Source organism: Equus caballus, chromosome 5, assembly GCF_041296265.1.
Source record: "Equus caballus isolate H_3958 breed thoroughbred chromosome 5, TB-T2T, whole genome shotgun sequence".
NCBI classification, from domain to species: domain Eukaryota; kingdom Metazoa; phylum Chordata; class Mammalia; order Perissodactyla; family Equidae; genus Equus; species Equus caballus.
Genome location: NC_091688.1, coordinates 102,245,046 through 102,271,874, shown reverse-complemented (window position 1 = coordinate 102,271,874; position 26,829 = coordinate 102,245,046). Strand labels below are relative to the sequence as shown.

Genomic DNA, 26,829 nt, shown 5'->3' with positions numbered 1-26,829 from the left:
AGCTTAGCAAAAGACTTCTAGATACCCCATTCTCTCCTGTGCTCTAGGTCCCATCCCTGCCTATTTCCTTAGTATTTGCATTATAGTTCCCCAAGAATGAGTTTTATCTACAAACGCTCCCTCGACATTGGCTTTTTCCCATTATTATTGACACATGTTCCAGACTCTTCGTCTTTAAGAAACCTCTCATTCCCCATCTCTATCCTTATTTCTGTCCTCCCCTTCACAGCACAAGGACTTGAAACAATTGTCCACGTTTGCTAGGCTCACTTCCTCACTCCCGTTCCTTCTTTCCCGTTAATTCAGCTAGTGGTTGTTCCCCCCAGGACATCGTAACTTCCTTGTCATTAAATCTAGGGGATGTTTTAGTCTTCTCTCCAGTGTTGGACAGTGTTGACCTTTCTGGGATACCCATATTCTTCAGATTTTCTTCCCACCTCTGACCATTCCTTTTCAGGCTTCTTTTCAACTATACTTCTGTAGCTTCTCCCACTTTCCACATTCTCACCTCAGGCCCTTTGGATGTGATGTTTCCTTCTTGCCTGTAGAATGATTCTTCCTCTTCTTCCTTCAGGTTTCAGTGAATGTGTCACCTTTCCCAAGAATTTTCCTGATTACCCTCCCCACCAAGACCACTTGGATGGTCCTTATTCCTCGTGCTCACTCTTGGTTGTGGTGCTCGTCTTACATACGGCAATCACCGCTTATCTGTCCCCTTCACTAGGCTGAAAGCAGGGACAGTTATAATTCCAGCGTATGCCATAGAAACCGTAATAGATGTGCAACAAATATTTGTTGGACAGTTGAATAAAGTGGGCAGAAAATTAAAATAAACTTATAAGTGGCATGGATTTTTCCTAATTCTTAGGGCTATTTGTAAATTAAAAATAGAAACATTTAAAAAAGCCTTTTTATTCAATTCCATTTACTCAGACTTTGTTTTTCATGTCATTAACTAACAGTGGAAAACAACTAAAACAAAATGAAATAAAAATTTAGTTTTTTCACTGATTATTAATAAGCAGTTTGGGAGGGGAAGACTAAATGATCACTGTAATTCCCTCCTACTCTAAAATTCTACAGTTCTGATATTTTAAAACCAAATTAGTGGTAAGTACCAAATTCTGTCATATTATAAGCAATTCTTAAGTTATTGTACTTAATAATTTTGTTGATTTTCCATTAGATATTGTATTACACCTGTTTTTTTTTTTGTTTTTTTTAAAGCCAGTGGCCTTCTTTTAGGTCTATTTTTGGAGTAGGTTAAATATGAGGCGGGTAATATACCATATTAATCATGTCTGGGATGTAATCCAGGAAAATGGAAATGTATTTCTTATTTTGGCCACCAGAGGGTGAGCATATTATTTTATTATTCATTAGAGAGAGAGAGAGACTGATTAATAGTATTTCTCAGCCCTGGGTTGAGTCCTTCCCGACTTCTAAGACTCCTTTGGTGAAGTGTGTTGTAGAGCCTGGGTATATCCATACACAGGCATGTACACCCATCTTACTAGAGAATACATAAAAATTATTTTTTAACTTGTGAAGTGGATACTTCTGCTCTTAAAAAGATACTGACTTTCACTTCTTGAAGTTACAAATATAAGGGCACAGAGATAGCCCTGCTAGCTTTACGTAGTATTATAAAGCCTATCTTTGCTCCTCAGCCTAGCTTAATTTCTGGGGGAGAAAAAGAACTACATAATGATTTGAGGAGAAATAAGGCAAACAGTGGAACTGATAGGGAATGTAGATGAGATTCATGTGGGGAGACAGCTTAGGGTCCGGACCTAGGAATGTTTGCTCCAAGTCCAGGGGGCAAAGGATTTTGGTTGCTTTGAAGTGTCTGTGCCTGTTAGCTATGGCTAGAATTGTCTGAGGAAGATGAAGAATAGGCATTCTCAGTCCTTTAGAATAAGTCACAAGCTTTCCACATTTGTGATTTTTGACCAAAGTGAATTTTATACTTTAAAAGTAGGTACTTTATTTTTTTGACATAATACATTTCTGAAGATATATATTAATTTTAAAAAGAAGACCTACATATTAGAAAGGGGTTACAGGTATGGTTTCATTCCCTCCAGATTAAAAAATATATATTTTTCAATTTCTTTTAGACACAATTGATAAATATGCAACATTTTATACATATTCTTGAAGCCAATGTCAACATATGATGTAAATGCAAAAGTGCCAGTTACAGAATACCAGCACTGTAAGTGTTCTGGTAGTTTCAGATGTGAGTGTGCAGCATTACCAAAAAGTAAATTTGGGTCAGGCCCATGGCATAGTGGTTAAGACTGGCATACTCCACTTCGGCGCCCTGGGTTTGGTTCCCTGGGCACAAACCTACACCCCTTGTCAAGCCATGTTGTGGCAGCAACCCACATACAAAATAAAGGAAGATTGGCACAGATGTTAGCTCAGAGCAAATCTTCCTCATACACACAAAAAAGTAAATTTCTCTGTGCTTTTTCTAAACATCTTTTGCAAAAATTGGATTTAGCTTTTGAAAGAATTGTTTTCTTAGCAGGCAGTAAAAATTTTAGGAGATGAGTAGGCCGGAAGAATGGTCCACAGGGACAACCAATTGGCAAGTATCTATTACCTCGGGCATTAGTTGTCATGGAAAAGCAGGTGGCATGATTTCTAGCCTCAGGAGAAGAGTGAGCTGGGGAATGAGTTGCGTGTTGTCCTGTTAAGGAATAATATTGTCTTGAATTAGTGAACACTGGTCCTTAAGCATAAACCGGTGATGAGGGTACGGGAACAGAGGCGGAAGAGAGGCTCGCCCAGTTTTGGAGGCGAGGGGGATAAGACTCTTGGAGGACTGCAGGAAGGAAGCAAAGGTTGAGCTAAGCAGTGCTTTGATTTGATTTTACTCACTCAATACAATGCATTTTAAAATTTAAATAATATAAAAAGCACATTTTAATAACTTTTAAAGGAAATGAGACACGGGCTTTAAAATATTGAGAAGTACTACACTAAAATATTAGAGCTAGTTGATAGAACAGGTTTGGACAAGCTGGGAAGACTAGCGTGGGCTGGAAGAATCGGGGGCACGAGCTAGAACTTTGACCTTGAAGAGGGATTTATAAAGGGTGGGGAGGAACTTTCAGGCATTTTGTCTCGTTTTTCACTTTTCTTAGAATTTCCTATATTGTAACTCTGCATATTATTATCATAGGCAATAGGGCAATTACTCATAGACTTATTGAGCGACCAATATGTAAAGAGCATTGCTTAGTTGCTGCATCTCCAGGGGGGAACAAGCTAGACACTGATCCTGCCCTCATTATATAGGGTCCATCAGAGAAGACAGATGGTGACAACTGTTACACACTGTGCCTTCCACAGGCATTTTTCAATGCCTCATCCTTCATGAAGCCGTGAATCCTTTCTCCAATCCGGAACAAACTATGTTACTTCTTGAGCTTCTATGTGAAAAGTAATACTCTTTCATCTGAGGCTTTTTTTGTTTGTGTTTTGGTTTGTTTAGTTTTATTCAAGTAAAAATGGTGTCGCGTGATAAGGTAGCTCATGCAAATTTCAAAGACTTTCCCTCGAGGCACTGTTGTCCTTCGGAAGCAGCAGAAGTGTTTTATGTGTACTTCCGCTTCACCACACAGTGTATTAAGACAATCCGGAGCCACGGGTTTGGAGTTGTTAAAAGAATTTGTACTGCTTTAATGAGGACCTTAAGTGAAACTGGCACTTTTTTTTTTAAGATGCAAGTGTGCACCAACAAAGCATACAATCTCTACAGTGCAATCTGGTGCCTCTATCTTGATTTGTGCTAGAGTACCTTACCCACCACTGCTTTTGCATCGTCAGTGAAAAAGGCAAAAACATCCCAGCATTAAAAAATAGTTCCGACCTTGTGGACCGCCTGAAAAGGTTTAGACTACCAGGCTTCCGTGAACCACACTTTGAGAGCCACTGAGGAAGCATAGAGGCTCACCATTCCTTTCTTCAACCATGGCTCTCCTTGAAAAGCAAAGCCCTGGACATTCATTACAGGTGAGGGTCTCTGAGTCTTTGGCTGAGTTGCCGTCACAGGCGTCATTCTCTTCATAAGGAAAATAAGGACAAACTAAGGAATCTAAGAAACTACTGCTATTGTCTACTGCTTCTTAACACAGGCACAGCCTAGTTAAGATGGATTACAAGACTTGTTAGAGAAACAGCTCGTCAAGATGACACAGCGTTTTAGTGTTATAGTGCAACTCTTTTTATTGAGGTGTAATTGATATATAACATTATCTTAGTTTATAATTATTCAATATTGGTATATATTGCAAAATGATCACCACAAGTCTAGTTAACATTTAATATTTCATAGCAAAACATTATCATGCCATAAATTTGAACTTTTTAGGGGAGGGGGCAAGGTTGTACAGTTCTAGTAATTGAAAACAAGTGTAGATTCATTTAACCACCACAGAGTCAGGAAACAGAACAGTTCTATCACCAAAATACCCCTTCATACTGTCCCTTATAGTCACATCCTCCTCCCCTCCCAAACACGCACACACACACCCCCAGCCCCTGGCAACCCCTGATCAATTTTCCATCACTATGGTTTTCTCTTTTTGAGAATGTCACGTAAACGGGATCATGCACTATGTAACCTTTAGAGACTGAATTCTTTGACTCAGCGTAATGCCTTTCAGAATCATCAAGTTGTGTGTGTCAATACTTTCTTCCTTTTATTGCTGAGTAGTATTTCCTTATATGGATGTACCACAATTTGTTTATTCTTTCATTTGCTAGGTTGTTTCCGGTTTTTGGCAATATTAGTAAAGCTGCTATAAACATTCATGTACAGGTTCTGATGTGAACATAAGTTTTCATTTCTCTAGGGTAAATAGCCAAAGGCAAGCTTGCTGGGTCATATGGTTAAGTGTGTGTTTGACTTTTTAGGAAACTGCCAAAGTGTTTTCCACAGTGGTGTACCATTTTGCATTTCCACCAGTGATGTATGAGAGTTCCAGTTGTTCTGCATGCTCCTGAACACTTGATATTGTTAGTATTTTTTATTTTAGCCATTCTGATATGCAGTGGTATCTCATAGTAGTTTTAATTTGCATTTCCCTAGTGGCTAATGGTGTTGAGCAAATTTTCATGTGCTTCTTTACCATCTGTGAATATCCTCTTCAGTGAGATATCTCTTCAAGTCTTTTGCCCATTTTAAATTGTGTTGTTTTTTCCCTTACTGTTGAGTTTTGAGGCTTCTATATAAATTCTGGATACATTTCTTGTTGGAGATGTGATTTGCAAATATTTTCTCCTAGTCTGTAGCTTGTCTTTTCATTCTCTTAACTATATCATATGGAGAGAAAAGTTTTTAATTTTGATGAAGTCCAATTTATCAATTTTTCCTTTAATGTGTTGTGCATTCAATGTCAAGTAAAAGACATTGTTGCCTAACCCTAGGTCACAAAGATTTCCTCCTATTCCCTTCTAAAAGTTTTATAGGGTTACTTTGCACATTTACATCTATGACCTATTTTGAGTTAATTTTTGTATGAGTTATGAGGTTTAGGTTGAGGGTCATTTTTTTCTTCATATAGGTGTCAATTATCCCAGCACCATTTGCTGAAAAGATTATCCTTTCTCCATTAAATAGCTCTTGTTCCTTTGCTGAAAGTCAAATGACCGTATAGACCCATGCATTTGTGTGGGTCTGTTTCTGGACTCTCTAGCCTCTTCCATTGATCTATGTGTTTTTCCCTCACCAATACTACACTGTCTTCGTTACTGTAGTTTCATTTATAGTAAGTCTTGTAATCAGGATTCTTTCAATTTTATTGTTCTTTTTCAAAGTCACCTTAGCTATTCTAGTTTCTTTCCCTTTCCAAGTTAATTTCAGAACTAGCTTGTTTATATCCACCAAAAATCTTGCTGGGATTTTGATTGATGTTGTGTTAAATATATTGATCATTTGTGGGGAATTGACATGTTTGTTATGGCAATGCTTCCAATCCATGAACATGGTATACCTCTCCACTCATTTAGGTTTTTTTAAAAAAATTTCTTTCATCAGCATTTTATAGTTTTCAGCATACAAATCCAGTACATCCTTTATTAGATTTATATCTACATATTTTATTTTTATGAGCTATTGTAAATAATATTGTTTTTAAATTTCAGTTTTTAGTTGTAAATTGCTAATATATAAAAGCATGATTGACTTTTGTATGTTGGTCTTATATCCTGAGACTCTTGCTAGACCCATTTATTCAGTCTAGGAGGGTTTTTTTGTAGATTCCTTGGGATTCTCTACATGGAAAAACATGTCATCTGCGAAAAGGGACAGTTTCATTTCTTTCTTTCCAATTTGTATGGCTTTTCTTTTTTCTTGCCTTATTACACTGGCAAAGGCTTCCATAATGACGTGGAATAAGAATGGTGAAGTGGATCTCTTTGCCTTGCTCCCAGTCTTAGGGAGGAAAGCATTCAGTCCTTCACCATTAATATGATGTTAGCTGAAGGTGTTTTTGTAGATGCCCTTTATTAGATTGAGGAAGTTCCCTTCTATGCCTAGACTGCTGAGAGTTTTTGTCAGGAATGGATGCTGAATTCTGTCAAATATTTTTTCAGCAATATCATGATTTTTCTTCTTTAGACTGTTAATATGGTGGATTACACTGATTGATTTTCAAGTATTGAAACCAGCCTTTCATTCTCAGGGTAAACTCTACTTGGTTGTGATATGCTATTCTTTTTATATTGTGAATTCAATTGGCTGGTATGTTGTTGAGCATTTTTGTGACTATGAATATGAGGGATACTGGTCTGTAGTTTACTTGATTTGTAATGTCTTTGTCTGGTTTGAGTATCAGGGCCATGCTGGCCTCATAAAAGAAGTCAAGAATGTTCTCTCCTCTTGTTTTCTGGAAGAGATTCTGTTATTTTTTCTTAAATGTTTATTTGAATTTGCCATTGAAACTCTTTGAGTGTAGAGATTTTTTGGAGGTTTTCAAGTACTAATTCAATTTCTTTAACAGTTATAGGACTGTTCAGTTTATCTATTTCATCGCAGCGGGGCGGGGGGTGGTTTGTGGTTTTTTGAGGAATTGGTCCATTTAATCTAAGTTGTCAAATTTATGTGTATAGAGTTTTTAAAAATTGTTTATAGGGTCTGTAGTGATAGCTCCTTTTTCATTCCTGATATTTGTAAAATGTATTTTCTCTTTTTTCTTTGCCAGTCTTCCTGGAAGTTTATCAATTTTATTGATCTTTTCCAAAGACTAACTTTTAATTTCATTGATTTTTCTCTATTTTTATGTTTTTAATTTCATTTATTTCTGCTCTTATTTTTATTATTTCCTCTTTTCTATTTGCTTTGGGCTTATTTGCTCTTTTTCTAGTTTGTTAAGGTAGAAGCTTAGATTATTGATTTGAAACATTTTTATTCTTATAGTAGCTTTAAAAATCAATACCTTTTCGTGGCTTCTACTATGTTTCTTATATTTTATTAATTTGTATACATGTCTGGACTCTCCTACTTTAAATTCCTTGAGTACAGGGATCTTATCTTTTTTATTTTTATTTTTTTTTTTAAAGATTTTTTTATTTCTTCCTTTTTCTCCCCAAAGCCCCCCAGTACATAGTTGTATATTCTTCGTTGTGGGTCCTTCTAGTTGTGGCATGTGGGATGCTGCCTCAGCGTGGTTTGACGAGCAGTGCCATGTCCGCGCCCAGGATTCGAACCAACGAAACACTGGGCCGCCTGCAGCGGAGCGCGCGAACTTAACCACTCGGCCACGGGGCCAGCCCCTGGGGATCTTATCTTATGTGACTAATCTGGGCCTAAGTATCTTGTACTACGTGTTTAGTATTTCATAGATGGTTTGAATGGAGGGATGGATGGATGAAAGGAGAGTAAGTGAGGGCAATGAATATAAATTATTTCAAAGATAGCTTCAGAATTAAGGAAAATATATAACAGGAGCTACAAGAGTCAGTAATGTCAAGGGAAGGAAACACAACAATTCACTCACGAGGAAAAATTGCTAACACTAGTGTAAGCTAGTTTTGATGGGGAGTATTCAGAATCTCAAGGTGGTGTAGAGAGCACTCACAGTATGTTACATCTAATTCTGCATAGTGGATGAAGCAGAGAACTCTGTTTCCTAGACAATTTCAGAAAAAAATTTAACTCAATTTAATCAGATAATTTAAGCAAAATAATAATTTGGAATAATTACCTCCCTGATTTTCTCGATTCCTTTTTTTCCTCATGCTATACCTGATATGCTTTCCTCTGTTGCTTATTCATTGGTAGCACCTTAGGAGAGCCTTCTTATTCTGTTTCTTGCTGACCTCCTGATGTCACACTTCAGGCCTCTAGAGAATCAGGCATTGAGTTTCCTGGCTAATACCTCCTCCATAAAATTAAAACATCTGTATTAGTTTCCTTTGACTGCTGTAACAAATTACCACAAACCTTGGGGCTTAACACAACATAAATTTATTTTCCCATAGTTCTGGAGGCCAGAAGTCCAAAATCAATATCACTGAGCCGAAATCAAGGTGTCATCAGGGGTGTGCTCTCTGCAGAGGTTCTAGAGGAGAATGCATTTCTCACCTCCTCCAGCTTTTGGTGGCTGCCAGCATCCCTTGGTTTGTGGCTCAAGTCTCTGCCTCTATGGTCACATGGTCTTCTCCTCTGTAGCCAAATCTCCCTCTGCTTCCCTCTAATAAGGACACCTAGGATTGCATTTAGAGCTCACCTGAATAATCCAGAGTAATCTCCCCATCTCAAGATCCTTAATTTAATTATATCTGCAAAGGCCTTTTTTGCCATGTAACATTCATGGGTTGCAGGGTTAGGTCATGGATATCATTTGGGGGGCCAGTATTTAGCCTACCACAGCATCTTGACTCCTTAATCAAGAACATTGATGAAATAGGATAACAGAAGACATTCATTATCTCTTTAAAAATGTCCTTTGTAATCGGTATTTTAAAAAATCTTATCTTTTTGCCATTTAAAATATTAATATTTTCATATCAAATATTCATATAAATTAATTCAGACTGATATCCATTACAGTAGATTCCAAAAGTGAATTCTAAGGAAAAAGCCCAATTTATCATATATCAATCTTTTTCACATATAGTTTCACGAATAGCCATTTGACACTGAAACATGAGTTCAGAAACTATTATTATTTTGGCACAGGAACAAACTTAATTTCAGAATCATGACTTCAGATGTCCATTAACTTTTATTCAAATAAAACTTTTAAGCACCTGAATAACTTATGCATACAAATAGAACAGACATTAAATGGTTTCATATTGCTTTCATGTGTTGGAACTGGTCATTTCAGCAAATTACAAATAGATCAAAATTTAATATAACGAACTAAATCTGCAGCCAGGATTTAGATTTAACAAATGAACCAAATGACATCCACAGTATTGTTCAGCATCAATTTGTATGGGTTCATATGGAATCATTAATTATTTGCCAGCTGCAAATAATTGTGAATTCTTGTGGGAGATTATCTATAACTTACCTATTCAGGCAGAATTCTCTTAATCGAGAGACTGCCTTTCAGGCCTAGGAGAACTCTTGGGTGGGACAGATTTCTATGACCATTCTAGGTCTAAACTGCAGTCAATCCCCAAATCCCTCAATACAGACTATTCCACCATCGCTTGACACCACCAGACAGGAAGCTGGGCATACACAAATATAGAGTTGTGCTTTGTTTCATTTTTAACAATATAAGTGCTTTCTCAGACTTTGCCTACATGTTGTTACTGAATTACTTTTCAGTATTTTTTATTTTGATCCTTAGTTTCTATATGAGCCATGTAACCAATAAATGTTAAGTGGCGAATGCCACCAGATCACCCACTTCACCATCCAGAGTTTCCATTATCAATTCCATGCATGTCATTATAAATTCCATATGCATACCATTTGTTATTTGTTGCAGCCCTCAAAGATTGATGTCTTGTGGTAAACACATTTCTTTAAATCATTAAGGTTGGAATGCAAATGATGATTTGTGAAGGGTGAGGGTAAAGCCGTCCACTGTATTTGGAAATGGGATTTGATCAAGCATTGTACATGCATCTGCCAGGATTTAACCCATCTCCCATTTATACACATTTATGTGTAGACAAAGAAATCATTCAAGCCTTTCATAGATTTGCCACCTGCTTGTTCCTTGACCCAGATCACACATAACAAAATTCGGGATAATTTGGCTTGTAGGAAGGCTCCTAAATGGCATATAAATAACTCTCTTAAGAAGTAGATCTTGCTTGCCTCTGAATGTAAACTCATAGATTTGAGTTCAGGTTTATGAAAGGCTGGAAGGCATACAGAAGAACACATATAAATCTGCTTCCTGCTAGGTCTATGTTCCTAAAGAAATTCTCTTTCAAATGTAGAAAAGCCTAACTTTTTCGCACTGCAGTTCACGGCCTTTAAATGTTGGCGTTCCTCAGAGCGTGGTGTCGACTCTTCTGTTCTGTACATCCTCTCCCTCGGTGATCTCATTCACTCTCATGTTTTCAAATGCTATCTATATGCTAATAGATTTTAAATTCTTATCACTTGGCCAGGTCTCTTTTCTAAGCTCTAACACCTTATTCTGTACCTCCTCTTGGATGCATGACAGGCACCCCAAACTTTACATGTCCAGAATAGAATTTATGATCATACTGTACTACCCCCAACCCCACACATCTTATCATAGTCCCAGTCCCAGACTTCTAGGAGACACCACTCCTTTTCACTCACCCTATACATAGAATCTACAGCAAGTCCTGTTAACTCTACTTTCCAAAAATATCTTGGATCTGTTCACTTCTTCCCATGTCCATTGACTTTAACCTAGTACAATGTACGAGTTTTCCATCTGCCTATCAGCTTTCACTTCATCCACATTTTTTCCTTTAATTCATTCACACAGCAGTCAGAGTAATTTCTTAAACATGCTATTATGATCACAGTGTTCCTCTGCTTAAAACCATTTTGGCATGCTACAACAGAAATGAACCTCGAAGACATTATGCTAAGTGAAATAAACCTGATGCAAAAGGACAAATATTGTATGATTCCACTTATATGAGAATAGAAAAGCCAACTTCATAGAGGCAGAAAGTGGAATAGTGGTTTCCAAGGGCTGAGGGAGGAGGAATGGGGTGTTCATATTTAATGGGGACAGAGTTTCGGTTGGGGATGGTGAACAAGTTCTGGAGATGGGTGGTGGTAAAGGTCACACAACAATATGCATGTACTTAAGGCCACTGGACGTACACTTAGAAACGGTTACAGTGGTAATTTTTATGTTATGTATATTTTACCAGAATAAAAAAAAACCCTTTTGTTAGCTCAAGGCTGTTATGATAAAGATCCCAATGGTTGACACCATCTAGAAGGCCTGACATAATCAGGCCCTCCACTCTACCCCTCACTTTGTATGCTCCAGTTACACTGGCTGCCTTTTAAATCCTTGATGACACAATTTCCTTCTTCCTTCAAACCTTCCCCTGTTTCCTCTCCTGGAATGAAATGTTCTCCTCCCTTCACCTGGCCAGCTACCACTCTTGGTCCCAGTCCTCAGCTTAGACATCACTTCCTGCAGGATATTTTCCCTGACTCCATCCCACGCTAGATCCTCCCAGTGACATCTTACAGCACCCACACTTCTTTGTAGCGCTTACCCCCATTATGATTTGTTATTCAGTATCTGCCTCCCCTAACACTTGCAAGCTCTGTGAGATGAAGGACCATTCTGACTTGTTCACCTAACACCTTTTAAAGAGTGGAAGTTCAAAACATATTTGTGGTTACACCTGAAACTAATAGGATATTGTAAGTCAATTATACTTCAATTCAAAAAAACTGGAGAGTGAATGAATCAATACATGAATGAATGAATACCATCTAAAGGATAAAGGATAACTTATTAATGAAATAACATGAGAATTACCACTTAAAAGAGGTACTAAAAAGGGAAAAAAATAATGTATTTTTACTATTATAAAACCAATACCAATTCCCTATGGAAAACATGAAAAATCGAGATAAAGCGTGAAGAAGAAAACAAACCTTACCCTATCTCACAACCCACAGGTAACCGTTGTTATATATCTTAATATTTTTCCTTCTAGTCCTCTGCATGTGTGTTGTGTTTCTCCAATAAAACACTCAAGTGGGATAATACTATATATACAATTTTGTTTCTTTTATTTATATTATTTACTTAAGCACATATTATAAGTAATTCTGAGTTAGAATATCTTCTGATAAATCTTTGACTGCATTTTGGATTTTTATTAGGATTAATTAATGAAAGTTGATATACTGTATGGACATGAAAACAATGAATCAGAAGACAGATGAAAGGGGTACACATCCTGCCACAATGTAACTGTGCAAGAAAGACAACTTACTTTTTCCATAAAAATGTTTTCAAAACTCCGTTCAAAACTCCGTTCTGCTCGGGTGGCAGAGACTTAGATTCCTGTGAGCAGATACACATCTCAGTCCACAGAGTTAAGAGTTCAAGAAATCATATTTGTTTTCATAAATCTATCTTGATTTCTATTCCCTTTGACTGAGACAGCCCATCTGGGGCCATCATTACGTAGTTAGCTCTTGTCGTGCAAAGTAGTGGGGAAGAAGGCTCTCCGAGCTCTGATACCAAATGCCCATGGAGGCACACGATCTTCCTGTCACTCCTGGTCCTCGGCCCGCACTGCTAACAACTCTCATTTCTGTTTGGATCGGCTCTTCAGGTCCAATGGCTTCTCTTCCTGCTTCAGTGCTGCCCCTGAGGGAGCAGAAATCATTTTGCTGCTTTTCTCCCCACTACAATTTGGAAATCCCTGCAAGTCAGTTTTGAGCGCAGGTAGAACCTGCGAATATGGTGAGATCGCACTCCCACGATTGCTCCATCACGTGGCCAGGTATGTCTAGTCTAAACACACAAGCCCTTAAACAGCAAGACTTTTCTCTGGCTGATGGCAGAAGAGAGTCATGAGAAGCACTCAGTGTAGGTGGACTCTAGGAGCAGAAAGTGGACCCCCCCAAGGAAACGAGGGCCTCAGACTCACAACTGCAAGGAAATGGGCCCTGCCAATAACCTGAATGAATGGGAAGCAGATTCTTCCCAGAGCTTCCATGTAAGAGCCCAGCCTAGCCGACAACTCAACATCAGCCTTGTTATGTATACACCCGGAGCCTTCAACCCAGCCAAACCCACCCGGACTTCTGACCTAGAGAACAGTGATAACAAATGGGCGTTGTTCTAAATTGCTGAGTCTGTGGTAATCCGTCACACAGCAGGAAAAGTAATACAAGGGGATCAGGTAAAGGCAAGGCTCCCCGGAGGCAGCGATGTGGGGACCACCTGCAGCAGAGCCCAGCCCAGACCAGCAGAACCGCCCAGGTAACTCATAAAACCCCGAGCAATAGTCATACATGGCCATTGTGCTAAGCCACTACGTTTTAGAGCGCTTTGTTATGTAGTTACAGCTAATTGTTACAAGTTCTAAGGTGAGAATACAGAACAATTCCACTTCAGTGAAAAGCCCCATCCTAGTTCCAAAGACAGTGAAGAACATAGAGCGTGGGATGTGACTTGGCTGGCCTCCAAGTCATGTAACAGTGAGCTACACTTCCTGAGTGCTTCATGCTCTGCTGGGAGCTCCACATGCAGTATCTAAGGTAAGCCATACGACTCTGTGAGGTGGGTCTCCCTAGGACGCCGTGAGTCCATGCCACACTTTCATTTTGTGGTGTTAGGTAACCTCGGTTTACATTCACCATTCTATCCTCAATCTCTAGTCTATAAAATGGGGTTGATTATACTACTTAATTCACAAGATGATACTACTCTGTAAGCTTTGTGAACTTGTGTGTAAATATTAGAAATCTTCACCAGCAGTCCAGGATTCGGTTTGCATGTCATTTGCCCCTGAAACTCATCTACAGTGACTATCTCAACACTTGTCCTTTGTCTACATAACACCTATGTCGACACGTACATCAGCATTTGATTTCTGAGAGTCAGCGGTCCCGTGCGTCTGTCAGCCTCCCTCCTTGGTCAAGACGTACCAATTAACTATTAGAGGGGCATGAACAGAATCAAACTCACAGGTTAATGATAAGCTCTGGTGTGGGAATTGGGGCAGGGGAGCTAACATTTTTGGAGGGCCTCTAGGTGTCAGGCTCCATGCTGGGGGATTTCCTTACATCAGCTGATTGTCATGGAATGTGTCTGGACTGGAACACGGGTATTTCAGAAAGTGTCTCAGGCAATTCTACTGTGTATCTGTGCCTGAGACATACTGACATACAAAACCCTATTAATTCGTGCAGGAATTCTCTAAGATGGGTTTTATGTCCATTTTGTAGCAAAGAAATAGATGCCCATAGACATTAACTAACTTTCCCCAGGTCACACATCTTGTAAGTAGGGGAGAAAGCAGTGGCTTTTTGCCACTTCACCAAAATGACACGTTTCTGGAGCAGAAGAGACAACACTCTCACCAAACCGAGGGAGATGCTAAACCAAAAGGAAAGACTCAAGATTCCTACTTAATAACTGAGTCCCTTTCCTCCACTCTGTATTCTCCACCAACCCTTCTGGCCACCTCAGTCCTTGATCTCTCACCAAATTTCTATTCCATGAGTACCTGGTTTATTTTGACGTAACCATATTCAGCCTTGCTTTACTCAGTAAGGTACTCAGTACTCAGTACCTCCATCTATCAAGCCTTCCCTGTCTATCCCCTAGTTGTCAAACCTGATGACATGGCAGGTCAATCATGGTAAGAGCCCTCCTTTTGGAGCCACCCCCACCTAAGCTGGCCTCCTGCCTGTACTTATCTCTGCGGCCTTGACAAGCCATTTTATTTTTTGAATCTCAGTTTTGTAAGCATAAAACAGGGAAAACTAAACCTGTGCTTTAGCAAGGATTAGAAACATATTCAGTAAACCTTAGCTATTGGTATTCCCACCCTAGCCAACGGAAGCGGTGTGTGGTCCATCAGTAAACACGTGGAAAGACGCAGGTCGACTCAGACCTTTGAAGTTGACTCCTTTCTTCTAACACAAATATGCTAACCTTTGGCGAGAACAGAAAGAATAAGGAGTCAGAAAATCGAGCTAAGGCTGGCACTTCTACTCCTCAGGTTTCCAGAAAGGCATTTACAGGAAGTCGATATACCCTGTGTTTTTCCCCCCCTGCCTCGAATCCCTGCCCCACGACCGGGTCCCACCCGCAGCTCTGCCCTTCCATTTGGGGAGGAGCGGCGGATTTCACTTCATACTGGATTGGCTAACAGGGGGAGGTGAATCACCGAGGCTCCACCCACTTCACAGCAGGCCTGGAGGTGGGCGCGCGCCTGTTCCCTCCCTCCGGACCTGCCCGGAGGTGGGCTGGCCTGTCCCCGTCCCTTTAAGGAGGAGGCCCGAGCGCGGCCGGAGAGCCGGCATTGCCCCCGCCCGGAGCCGCTGCAGCCACAGCCCCGGCCGCCCCCGGCGAGCAGAGTCCGCCCCGGCCCAGGAAGCGTCGCCACCATGGTGAAGATCGTGACCGTTAAGACCCAGGCGTACCCGGACCAGAAGCCGGGCACGAGCGGGCTGCGGAAGCGCGTGAAGGTGTTTCAGAGCAGCGCGCACTACGCGGAGAACTTCATCCAGAGTATTCTCTCCACGGTGGAGCCGGCGCAGCGGCAGGAGGCCACGCTGGTGGTGGGCGGGGACGGCCGCTTCTACATGAAGGAGGCCATCCAGCTCATCGTGCGCATCGCCGCCGCCAACGGGGTAAGCACGCGCGGGCCGAGCCGCTGCGCCCGGGCCGCGCGCGCCCCCTGCGCGCCCCCGCTCCCCAGCCAGTCCCCGCCCCGCTCCCCGGCGCCCGCGCCGCCCAAGGAGGCCCGGCCCGGACGCCCGCCCGGAGGTCCCGCGGGGTCGCCGTGCGCGGGCGGGTCGCTGCCTGGCCCCGCAGGGCTGCGCTCCTGACCCCCGGGCGCGGCGAGGCGCCGGCAGCCGAGCTGGGCCTGACCTTGGAAGGCCCGACCCTCCGCTCTTGCCCCTCCCTCTCTCTCCTCCTCCTGCTCCACCCGCTTCTTCGCCTCCCTGCCCTCCTCCTGTCCCCCCTTCCGAGGCCTCTGACATTTACGTTAACCTTTCCGGCCGCGGGAGATACGGTTACGGTGCAGAGCGCAGCCGCCGCCGCGCTGGAACCCCGCGCCTCCCGCCCGGCTGCCTGCTGTTCTCGTCTGGGCCCGGCGCTCCCGCTGGCTCCGAGCCGACCACAGGGCGGGCAGGGCCGCGGGGGGTCAGACCTCTGGGGGGGGCGGCCTGCAGGGGGTCAGGCGGCGGCTCAGCCTCGCTCCCCCCGCCAGTTTGCGCTGGGCCGGAGCCCCTGCCCTGGCGCGGCCTGGTGGCCGGGGGCGCAGCTTTTGGGAAGGCTGGTCTTTGCTCGGCGGTGCTTCTGGACGCGTTCCACGCGGGCCTGGCGCTGAATTCTGAGAGCCGGGCTGCGTGCCCGTGGGCGCCCTGATGCAAGCGGCCGCCGCAGGCCAGGAAATTAGCGCAACGCCGCGGTTCCGGCCGGCCGGGGAGCCGTCACTGACCCCGCTCCGCGTGGGGGGGGGGGGGGGCGTTCAGCAAAGCTGGTACATAGCAATGTGGATTTATAAAACAGCTAAGTCGGGGCTGTTTGTTCACTCACTTCTGTAAAACATTTTCTAGCAAGTTTTTCAAAAACACCCCAAGTTTTCTTTCTATATTTAAAATAAGATTTGACTTACACCCAGCTCTTCTGGGGACTGACTCCCTTTAAGAATATTGTTATTCATTGGTAGTACCGTCTCTTTCTTGATTAGGGTATTGAGGGCCATTTTGCCCGGTCCCTTGCCTGTCTGTCCGTCCTCCGTGGCCCTGTGAGGTAGGCGCTATTACAGGCGGGCGGCTTCAAGATGCCAACGAGAAAACTGAAGCATAGGCAGGTGAAAGAATTTACGGGAACTGCAGTGGCAGCACTGAGAATCCAGGACAGACCTGCCAATTGCAAGAACTTGGACAGCTTCTGGGAACGAGGGGACCTTAAATCTAAACGTGTATTTTCCAGTATTCTCTAAAATCTAAAGCGGGCCCAGTCTGCATCTGCCGCCCCGGGTTAAACATTTGTGAGAGGCATCAGTGAGAGAAGATTGTCTGGATTTGTTGTCTCCACGCTCCTGAGTTTTCAGACAACCACAAATCCCCTGGAAAGAAGAGCTAACAATAGCTGTATCCCAGCAGAGGCCTTCATTTCCCTGTTAGCACCTGTGTTGAATTTGCATTTCATTCGTTCATTCATTCGACAGTGAGCCTGTACCATGTACAGAGAAATGTGTGGAATTAAAAGGTGATTCAGACACAACACTCCTCCTTAAGGAGCTTACAGCATAGTAGGACTATTAGGAGTCCAAATGGAATATTGTCCGTTGGGAGTAGTGTGCAGTGGGAAGGAAAAAATTAGTTAAGACTAAGAAAATATGTTCTTAAAACCTCATCCTCTTTAGCTACTGCCCGATTGCTTTCCCTCCTTTTAGCCCATCTTTATAAAAGTTGTCTGCCTTCACCATCATTGATGCCTCACGCCCGTCCACTCTCCCCTCACTGCCGTCTGGCTCCTGCCTTCTCCACCGCTCCACTGGCTCTGCTCTGACAAAGGCTGCTGCTGACTGTCGGGTTGCTAACTCCACGGGACGCTTTAGGCCATGTCTTCCTTGCCCTTCCTGTTGCATTGGGCGCTGCTGATCTTGCACTCCTGTAAAGCTCTCGTTCCCGTGCCTTCCTCACTGTCTCCTGATTCTACTCCCACTTTTGGAGAGTTCTCCATGGGCTGCTTGTCCTCCCCACACCCTGGCTTTCCTTAGGTTTCTGTCCTCAGCTCGCTGTTCTCTGGTTTTCTCCTTTTCTCTCTCTCCGCGCCGGGGAATTGAATATGCCACTCCTCTTCTGGTGTGATTCAGTACAGATAGCGTCTTCAGAAAGCTTCCCCAGCAACCGCGCTCTGCCGCCCTCCTCCCCTTGCCAAGTGCTTCTTTCTACAGATAATTCTAGAATAGGTGAACCAAACCCCAGAGAAAGGATCCGTTGACACGGGACACTCCCCCACTGGACAGTAAGCTTCTTTATGACAGGTTTGTGGTTTATCTGTATCTGCCTCCCTAGGACAATGTAGCATTCAGTGCATCCTTGTTCCGTTGCCCTGAACTGTGAATTGTGCATGTGACGGATCCACTTTAAATTGTGTATCTCAGCACATAAAGCCTGTGTAGAGTTGGTGACCAATAAATTGATCCTCATCAAACATTTATTCTGTGCTTACTTCGTGTTGGACATTGTGCTAAGTTCTTGGATCCGCAGTCTTGCTGCCCTTGGGAAATCCATAGTCTAGAAGGGGAGGTAGACAGAACCGGCTGGCGGTGTGTGAGGTGTTGGGGTGGAGGTCTGGGCCAGGTAGGGAAGGGGCGAGAGCCTGCGGGCTGTGCTTGGGCGGGGAAGGTGAGGGAGGGGGGCTTCACCGAGGGGTGGTAGCTGGACTGGGGTGGAAGGAAGGAGTTGGAGCCCTAAGGTGGGCTCGTTGGGGGAGAAACTCTAGGCAGAAAGAGTGAGTCAGAGTTGGGATGGTCTGCTTGAGCAAGCTGCTTAATTTCTGATCCTTTCCCCCCTTGTGTGTAAAAGTTGGAAATGATAATATGTACCCAGAGAGGCTCTTGTGAGGATTCAGTGAAACATTTAAAATTGCCTGCAACCCCCTTGTCACCTGGAAGCTGTTTGAGTGACACTTGTGGGGAAACCTCAGGGTGGGCCTGGGGCCCGGCTTTATGTTATCAGTGTTCTGCTGATGTGGGGACACCAAGTTAATCACAGCCAACCGGATGGATGAAGATGTTAGCACCTGCCCCCCCCCACCCCAAAGGCATCAGCATTGTCTCCCGCCTTCCTCTGACTCTCAATGGCCCTAACCAGTACAGAGGGATTCCCTGTTAGTCTAAACCCAGTTGGGTAAGTGGCAGAAACCTAACTCCCATTAGCCCAAGTGAAAAACGGATTTATTGGCCAGTTACTGGAAAGTCTAGGAGACGCCCGGTGCACACTGCTTGATTCAAACCACTCCTGGTCTCTAAAAATCAGTCTTGGGGCCCAAGGATCTGCAAATGACCAATTTAGGAATTGGAGAGAGTTCAGACTCACAAGGAAATGAATGTTTGGATATTTTGAAAGATAGGTTATCTTCAGCAAAGATAAATGCCTTCATGGGAACCTGTGAATAAGCAGGTTTTCTTTCATCAGTTCACGGGGGTTCTTGTGTCATTGGTTCCTTTGTTAAACCTGTGGACCTCCTCTCAGAATAATTTTATTTTTAAATAAGTAAAACAAAATACAAAGGATTACAAAGGAAATAAAAATTATATTGAAATACAGTTATCAAAATATTAACCAAATTTGTGATATAGCAAGATAGTTGCTTTTTTTTTATTGTGGTAACCTTGGTTTATAACATTATATAAATTTAAGTGTACATCCTTATATTTCAGTTTCATGTAGATTACATCATGTTCAACACCCAAAGACTAATTACAATGCTTTTCCACGTACATATGCCCAATCCCCCTAGAAGTGGTAACAATAATAATAATGATTCTGTGGTTTGTTGCCAACATTCATAATTGAAGGAAATGCTAAATTTCATTTAGAGGTTAGTGAAAATAAAGATTTGTGTTTGTTTTGCCATTCAAATTCATGGACCCCATTGAACTCTACCTATGGACCTCTTCGGGGTGGGGGCGTCTAAGGGTCCGAGTTCAGAACCCCTGCACTGAACAGATGACCCCCTTTCAGTGTCAGGTGCTGCTCCCACCAACATGGGCGTCAAATCCATGACGTGAGGTTGAGGGTCTCAAGTTCTCAGACCACACAGTGGGGCTTCAGTGGGGGGACTCCACTATCTCCCGCTTGGGATGGGTCAGTCTTTTCTGAACTTCCATGAGGTCCAACTGCAAACACAGGCGAAGGGAGGTGTTTCTGGATGTAGTTCTGAGAAGGAAATGGAAGAATACAGGGCAGGAGGGGAATGCTTGGAACTCGGAGGTACTTGGTGTTAGGTGGAGCACCTTGCTACCCTTCCTGATATCCTTGGGGGAGAGATGACTTGGCAGGAAAGCATCTTTGGATCACTTTTTAATATGCTATAAGTCCCATATTAAAATAAAAGTCCTTTAATTATGATGCGCTTATGAGTGATGGTTCTACCCAGTTTACACTTTCTGATTTTGATTGGCATTAAATAATAGGATGAATAAGCTATTGTCCTTTTCCATCCAGGAGTGTGCAATCTTTTGGGGGAGATAAGACACAAGAAATACACATGCAAAGAACAGAATTAGAGAAGGTGCTCAGTTCAGATAAGGGAGAGAACGTTCTGGATTGGAGAAAGAAGAGGCAGAACTTGAATTGTGTCTTGAAGAGTGGATAGTATGCAAACAGAAGAGGGGGCCGCCTAACAGGAGGGGGGGCAGCAGAAAGGTAAGGTGGAGGAACGGGCAGGGCTGCTGCTTAGAGCCGGGCACTTAGCCGCTCAACCATCTTTGCTGTATAAAATATTCAGATCAAATTGTTTGGGAGCTTCTCTTTCTTGGCGTCACAATACTCTTGCTAAAAAATCTTTTTTTCTTTTCTCTCTCTTTCTGACCCAAATCTAATGCCCAGGGAACAGTAAAGACTAAAAGAAAAACGTTCTCCCTTTTCACAGTAAAGCTTCTTTGGGTAATTAGGATTCAGTAGGGAAGAGTGACTCATCAAGTCAGTAAATGTACCTATCCAGCGCCTGCTGTGTGCCAGGCCGAGTTTTGGGCCCAAGAATACAGCAGTGCCCTGAACAAAGCTGCTGCTGTCCCGGGGCTGCAGGGTCCTAGGCAGGGAGAGAGAGATGTCAGATCAATGCTCCGAGGAAAGTAGGGCATGGTAAAGGGAGCGAGTGTGGGAGGGCGGGCTGCCCTGTCCAGTGTGCGATCGAGAAAGCCTCTGAGAAACCTCCATGAGCAGAGACCCCAGTGGAGTGGAGGGGGGAGCCGTGCGGGCGTCTCGTGATAAGACTCCCAGCAGAGGAGGAGTTAAATGTAAGGGCTGAAACACTTGAATCGTTTCACATTGTGTAATTGTGTTCCAAATAAACAAAGGGACACATTTTCGCTGTACAAACGGTCCCAGTATACATAGAGTTTATTCATGTATTTGCAATGTTTGTGGAAGTTCACCGAAAAGTGAGACTCAGAGCCAGTTAGAATTTGGGGTTTATATACCATCTTAATAGGGGAAGGGGAGGGAGAGAAGGGCGTTTATGGAGAAGGAAGTGACTCTTAGGGAAGATAAACGAGGCCCCAGAGAAGGGCTGAGGGAGACAGGCTAGTTCAGCGATGAGGCCTCGGCTCTGGTGCTGAGTCCATCTCCCTGTTTGAGGACCTCTCCCGGGGAACGGCTTTGTGACAGGTGGGGAGGCTCTGCTTCCAGGCAGATAAAGGAGTGCAGAGAAATGCCTGTTCTCAAATGCCTTCAGCTCAGAATAATTTGGATGCCACAGTGGCGTATTCAGGACCCCTTCTGACTGTAGAAGAGCTTTCAGGAGAGTGATTTGTGTGGGCTACACCTCTGAGAAAGTTAGGCAGGAAAGTTTGAACTTCCTCCCCTAAATTCCCCCAAGGTCCACGCAGACCTACCCCGTCGTTCTGTTGCCCGTGGAGCTGTGCTCAGTGTTGGGAACCACCTTTTAAAAATGGCTGCTGAGCGTGTTGAGTAATCGAGGCTCAGCAAGGGCTTCAGCTGGGAGCATTCGGAGGACGTTTCTCACCTGACATCCTCAAAGGGGGCAGATCTCAAAGGGGCAGCCCCGAAAGTTGTTTGGGAAGGGTAAAAAGAGTGTGCCTTAGCCGTGGGGCATGCAGATATCAACTCTGTGTGTGTGTGTGTGTGTAACTTCAGCTGTTGGAGGTCCCCCTTCCCAACGCTTCTCCCAGTCACCACGCAGCTGAGTCCCTGAGGCGTACGATGGAAAAGGTGAGTCAAGCCCCGGATAAACACAGTGGGGACTGCCGATCAAGTCATGCCAATAAAGATTTGATCATGAAGCCGGACACCTCGAACATTATGTTTTCATAGTGGAAACATTTTCTCTCCTTTGTCGTCTTCATGAGTACCTGAAAGCGTTTCTGAAAAGATGAAATGTGACAGACAGGTGGTGCACAGAAGATGGGCTGACTTGTCCAACCTGCTAGTGAATGATGGAGTTGGAACCAGGACTCTGGTCTTCTGATATTTCATCCAGTTGGTCTTTTCCATAAATAATTTTACCCCAAAGCAAGTCGTTCAGGGGATTGTATAATATCCTGGTTAAAAGTTTGGGAAAACTGGATAGGGCAGTGTTAGGTAGGACTTTTCAGAGCTTTTAGTATACAAATGAAGTCCTGTGAATTTGCAAGAACGATTTTGGGAAATACCAGTTTATACCATCCCGGGTTGAACTCCAGTATGCTTACAAACACCTCTGTTGCTGGAGAGTGAGTTGAAAGGGCTAATACCTGTGTGAGTCCAGTGAGCTTAGTCAGCGTGGGGAGTAGCCGTTTTGGGGCCAAACCACCCAGTGTGGCACTGGCGGGGACCTCAGGATGAACCTGTCAGTTAAACTGACTGTCTCCTGGGATAAAGCAGAGCAGAAGACAAACCCAGTTGTCACCCACTTGGGACTCACAGTCGAGAAGATTTGTGTTGGAGGCAGGTGGCCGCAGACAAGCACACCAGCAACTGCTGCCGGATGCAGTCAGAGCTGTGATGGGGAGAGCAGACCAGAGGTGCACCTGATTCCAGGACAGGGAGCAGGGAAGTGACACATACCCAGACCTGAAGGGGAGGAGGAGAGAAGAATTTTCCAGGTGGAACCAGATGTGAGAGAGCATAGCAGGTTGCAGAGGTGGGCTGGAGACGCCCAACTCTGTATTTCTGTTTCATATTCTACAAGAAGCAAGCGCACTAAAGGCACACCTCGTGTTTTCTATTTTGCGAGATGCTTTGCTTCATTTCCTCTCTACAGCAGACATTTCAGGAGTCCCAGACCCATGATCACAGTGTCAGGAAAAGAGACTGGAAACTGCCTCCTTTGAGCCTAGATCGTAAGAGATATTACAGTGGAAAACAAGGCAGGCCCCCCGGGACCGTGCTCCAGATTCCAGGTTCCCACGGGGAGTGGCTGAGGACACTGCCGGCCAGGTGAAGCTTTAAGCAGGAACTGAGCGTTTGGAGTGGAGAAGCGTGCAGACCATCTGCTTGGATGGAAGCCACTTTTCTCGCTATTAGATTGAATCGAAACCAGGTTAGGGATCACAGTGTAAAGGAAGAGGCAAATTCCACATCAAGGCATGACTGTTTTTCTTCCTTTGGTGATTCATGGAAAAAATGAAAACGGGACCGGTAGAATATAATTCTAGGACCAGCTGGCCTCCCTTGGTTCAATGGGGACAAGTCATTAAGTGTCATCCTATTAGCACCGGGAAGTCACATTTTACCACTGGGATGGGTTCTCGGGTTAGGGTGGAAGGTGAAACTTTAGTATAGTCAAAACCAACCTTAAAATCTCTTAGGAAAGTACCAGATTGTCAAAATGTGTAACATGATATGTATGTCTTTAAACACCAGAATAACACTTGGCACAGCAAGATGCTCACAGCTTCAGAGGCGTGTGGGGACTAAGATTGACTGAGGGCATATGGTCGCTGAGTGAAATGAGAGCAGAACTGCCCATGCTATTTAAATCTCACTTCCCTCTGCTCCCCCTGTCAGTTATATATAAACTTGTGCAAGATAAATACTTGTGTGCTGTGACTACACTGCAAATTCCTGCTGCCACTCGGAGTTGCACATGTGCGAACCACAGCAGTCCTGATTCAGCACATGCGATCTGGAGTGTTGAGCCCTGTGTCTTTCTGCTTGGCTTGAGTGTGGAATCTGTTAGAGTTCCCTCTCAAGGCCTGGACTCCCACTGTAGCTCAGTTTCGGCTGCCCTGGAAGATGACATTTTAAGGGACCTCCCAAAGTGAATTTGATGTACACCGTGTAGCCTATATTTTAAGTCGAATAATTTACACAAATACATAGGTTCAGGGTGGTAAAAGAGACTCAAAACCATGGTGGATTAGACAAGATAGAAGTTTTTCCCTCTCTCCTGGAATAGTCTGGGTGTGAGCAGGCCAGGACTAGTGTGTAGATCCATGGTGTTGGGACCCCACCTCCTTCAATCTTGTGGCCCCACCATCTTGAAGGTGTTGCCCTTGCCCACCTGGTCGCAGATAGCTCCCCCCACTACATCCGCATTTCAGCGAGGGGGTGTGGGAAAAAGATGGAGCAAAGTGCCTTTTCCACAATGTGGAAAGAGCATGCCTCACTCTTGCTCACAATCCATTGATTAGATCTTCCGTGCAGGCCAGACTTAAGTTGCAAGAAGGGCTGAAAAATGCAGAGTTTATATTGGGGGGCATGTGCCCAGCTAAAAATGGGTGGTTCTGCTATCTTAAGAAAGGGAGGGCGACTAGAAATCTCTGCCGTGGGCCACCTCTTTGGCCACGCAGATGACCATGCCCACTCCTCTTCCCACCCATGAAACACATCACTCCTTCTCAGGGGAGGCACCTCAGATTCCTTCCAATAAATATGCATAGTTACACTGTTATACAAGCAGAGTGGTCACCAGCCATTGTGTTCACACTCTGCTGCTGGCGGGGAATGCAGACTCCCTGCCCTGGCAGTGGACCAGGTCCACAGGGCGCCCTGGTTCTGCCCTGTGGAGGAGCTCTCTTGTTTTCCATCCTCTTGCTCGCTCAGTGCTGGACCCTGGGGAGGAGGTCCTGAGAGCCCTTTTGGGCACTGAACAGCTTCCGCATTGTGCTTCCTGCCGGTGAAAGTTGGGAGGTGGAGGCCAGGGGTTGCTTTTGCAGACCAAGTTTGTGGTTTCTGTTACTACATAGTTATTTCAGAAGCTCATTAGGCTTCTGGCCTGTTCTGATCAGTTCCAGGTACTGACAACCAGGGTCAAAGTCCTCATTTAGACAGTTTTGAAGCCTGAAGCCTTCAGCTGTGATTCTCTGGCCTCCATGCTCTGTCCCTCCCCTGGTTTCTCCACCCCGGATGGCTGCCCTGAGACAGTAGGAAAGGATGGGCTGGGTGAGAAGGCAGTATCCTTACCTGGATCTTTGTGGGTGGGCTAGATCCCACTGTCTGGCAGGGAATCCTGGGAAGGATGTGAGGCCAGAGCCTTTTCTGCTACACCTGCTGCTTCATGCATGGCCGCTTTGGCTGGGGTGCGTAAATAGTGGTCATCTCCACTCTGCAGTGCTGCACGCTACTGGGCATGGGCAACATAGGTTGCAGGCCACAGTCAAAGACAACTTCTCGTCTTCTCTTCTCTGTAACCTCCATTTCTGTCTGCAGACTGGCCAGTCCTTGCCTGAGCTCCTCTCTGTATTGTGGCAAGACGCAGCCAACAAACACTCCTATTCTGAATTCTCCCGATCATTTGCCTGGAGCTACAGGTTTGATTGGCCAGTGGTCTGGCTTCTCAGGTTGCAGTGGTAACAGTTTTGCTATGGCATAAAATGTGTGCCAATGCCACATATTTTAGATTCTGTTTTGGTACAGAATACCAAGTTTTATTATTAGTTAAAAGGTAGAGGGGCTAGCCCAGTGGTGTAGTTGTTAAGTTTGCGTGCTCCGCTTCTGTGGCCTGGGGTTCGCTGGTTCGGATCCCAGGTGTGGACCTGGCGCTGCTCATCAGGCCACACTGTGGTGGGATCTTACATAAAACGGAGGAAGATGGGCACAGGTGTCAGTTCAGCGACAATCTTCCTCAAGCAAAAAGAGGAAGATTGGCAACAGATGTTAGCTCAGGGCTAATCTTCCTCATCAAAAAAAGGTGCATTTGGCTGCTGTAACAGATTTCCAAGATAAGTTACTTAAAATAAAAGCTCACAGTAATAGAACCCTCTGTGCAATAGGCTGGGTGTGGGCAGTCCAGGGCTGGTGAGGTCGCTGCATTGTGTAAGGGGACCCACATGTCTCTTTGGTTCTCAGCCTTCCCTAGCCAGGTGATATGGTTGTTCCAGCCAAGAGGAAGAGGAAGGAAGGCACGCCTTTCTCAGAGATTGCGCATGATCAGCTCCACTCGTGTCCCTTGGCCAAAACTTAGTCTGAGGCCTCCTCTGGCAGCAAGGGAGTCTGGGAAATATCAGTGTTATTCTGGGTGCTATGTGTCAAGGCTAAATGTTGGGGGTGTCAAGCTAAATGAAAGGGAGAACTGATGTTGGGGAGCACCCAACAGACCTCACTGTCCCAAACATGGTTTTCAGATTGAGGGAAGACCACTCAGTCATTTTCAAGTGGTAGAGTCACAGAGGGGAGACAGAAACTTAACTTTATATAGGTAAATAGATTTTCGAAAGAGACCTTGACTATCGTTTATTCCAACCGCCATCTTAGAAAGGAACCGAGGCAAAAACCTTCCCATTTTGGAGGACTTTTTAAATGAAACTGCTTTACTGAGATATAATTGACATAACACAATACATCCACTTAAAGTGTACCAGTCAATATTTTTTGTGTATTTACAGAGTTGTACAACCATCACAACAATTTTAGAATATTTCTATGACCGTAGAGGAAGCCCCATGCATTAGCAGTCAATCCCTCTTGCCCCCCTCTGCCTTTGGCCCCAAGCAACCACTAGTCTACCTTAGGTCTCTATA

At 44.1% G+C, this 26,829-nt stretch overlaps 1 protein-coding gene across 1 annotated transcript in view; it reads left to right on the top strand.

The window, feature by feature from the left end:
• The first annotated feature begins 15,217 nt into the window (after positions 1–15,217).
• PGM1 (phosphoglucomutase 1) overlaps positions 15,218–26,829 on the top strand; it is a 58,713-nt gene continuing 47,101 nt past the window's right edge. The window contains exon 1 of the mRNA XM_014740107.3: positions 15,218–15,811. Within this exon, the coding sequence (XP_014595593.1) occupies positions 15,566–15,811 (246 nt within the window). The 5' untranslated portion in view covers positions 15,218–15,565. The remainder of the gene's footprint in view (positions 15,812–26,829) is intronic.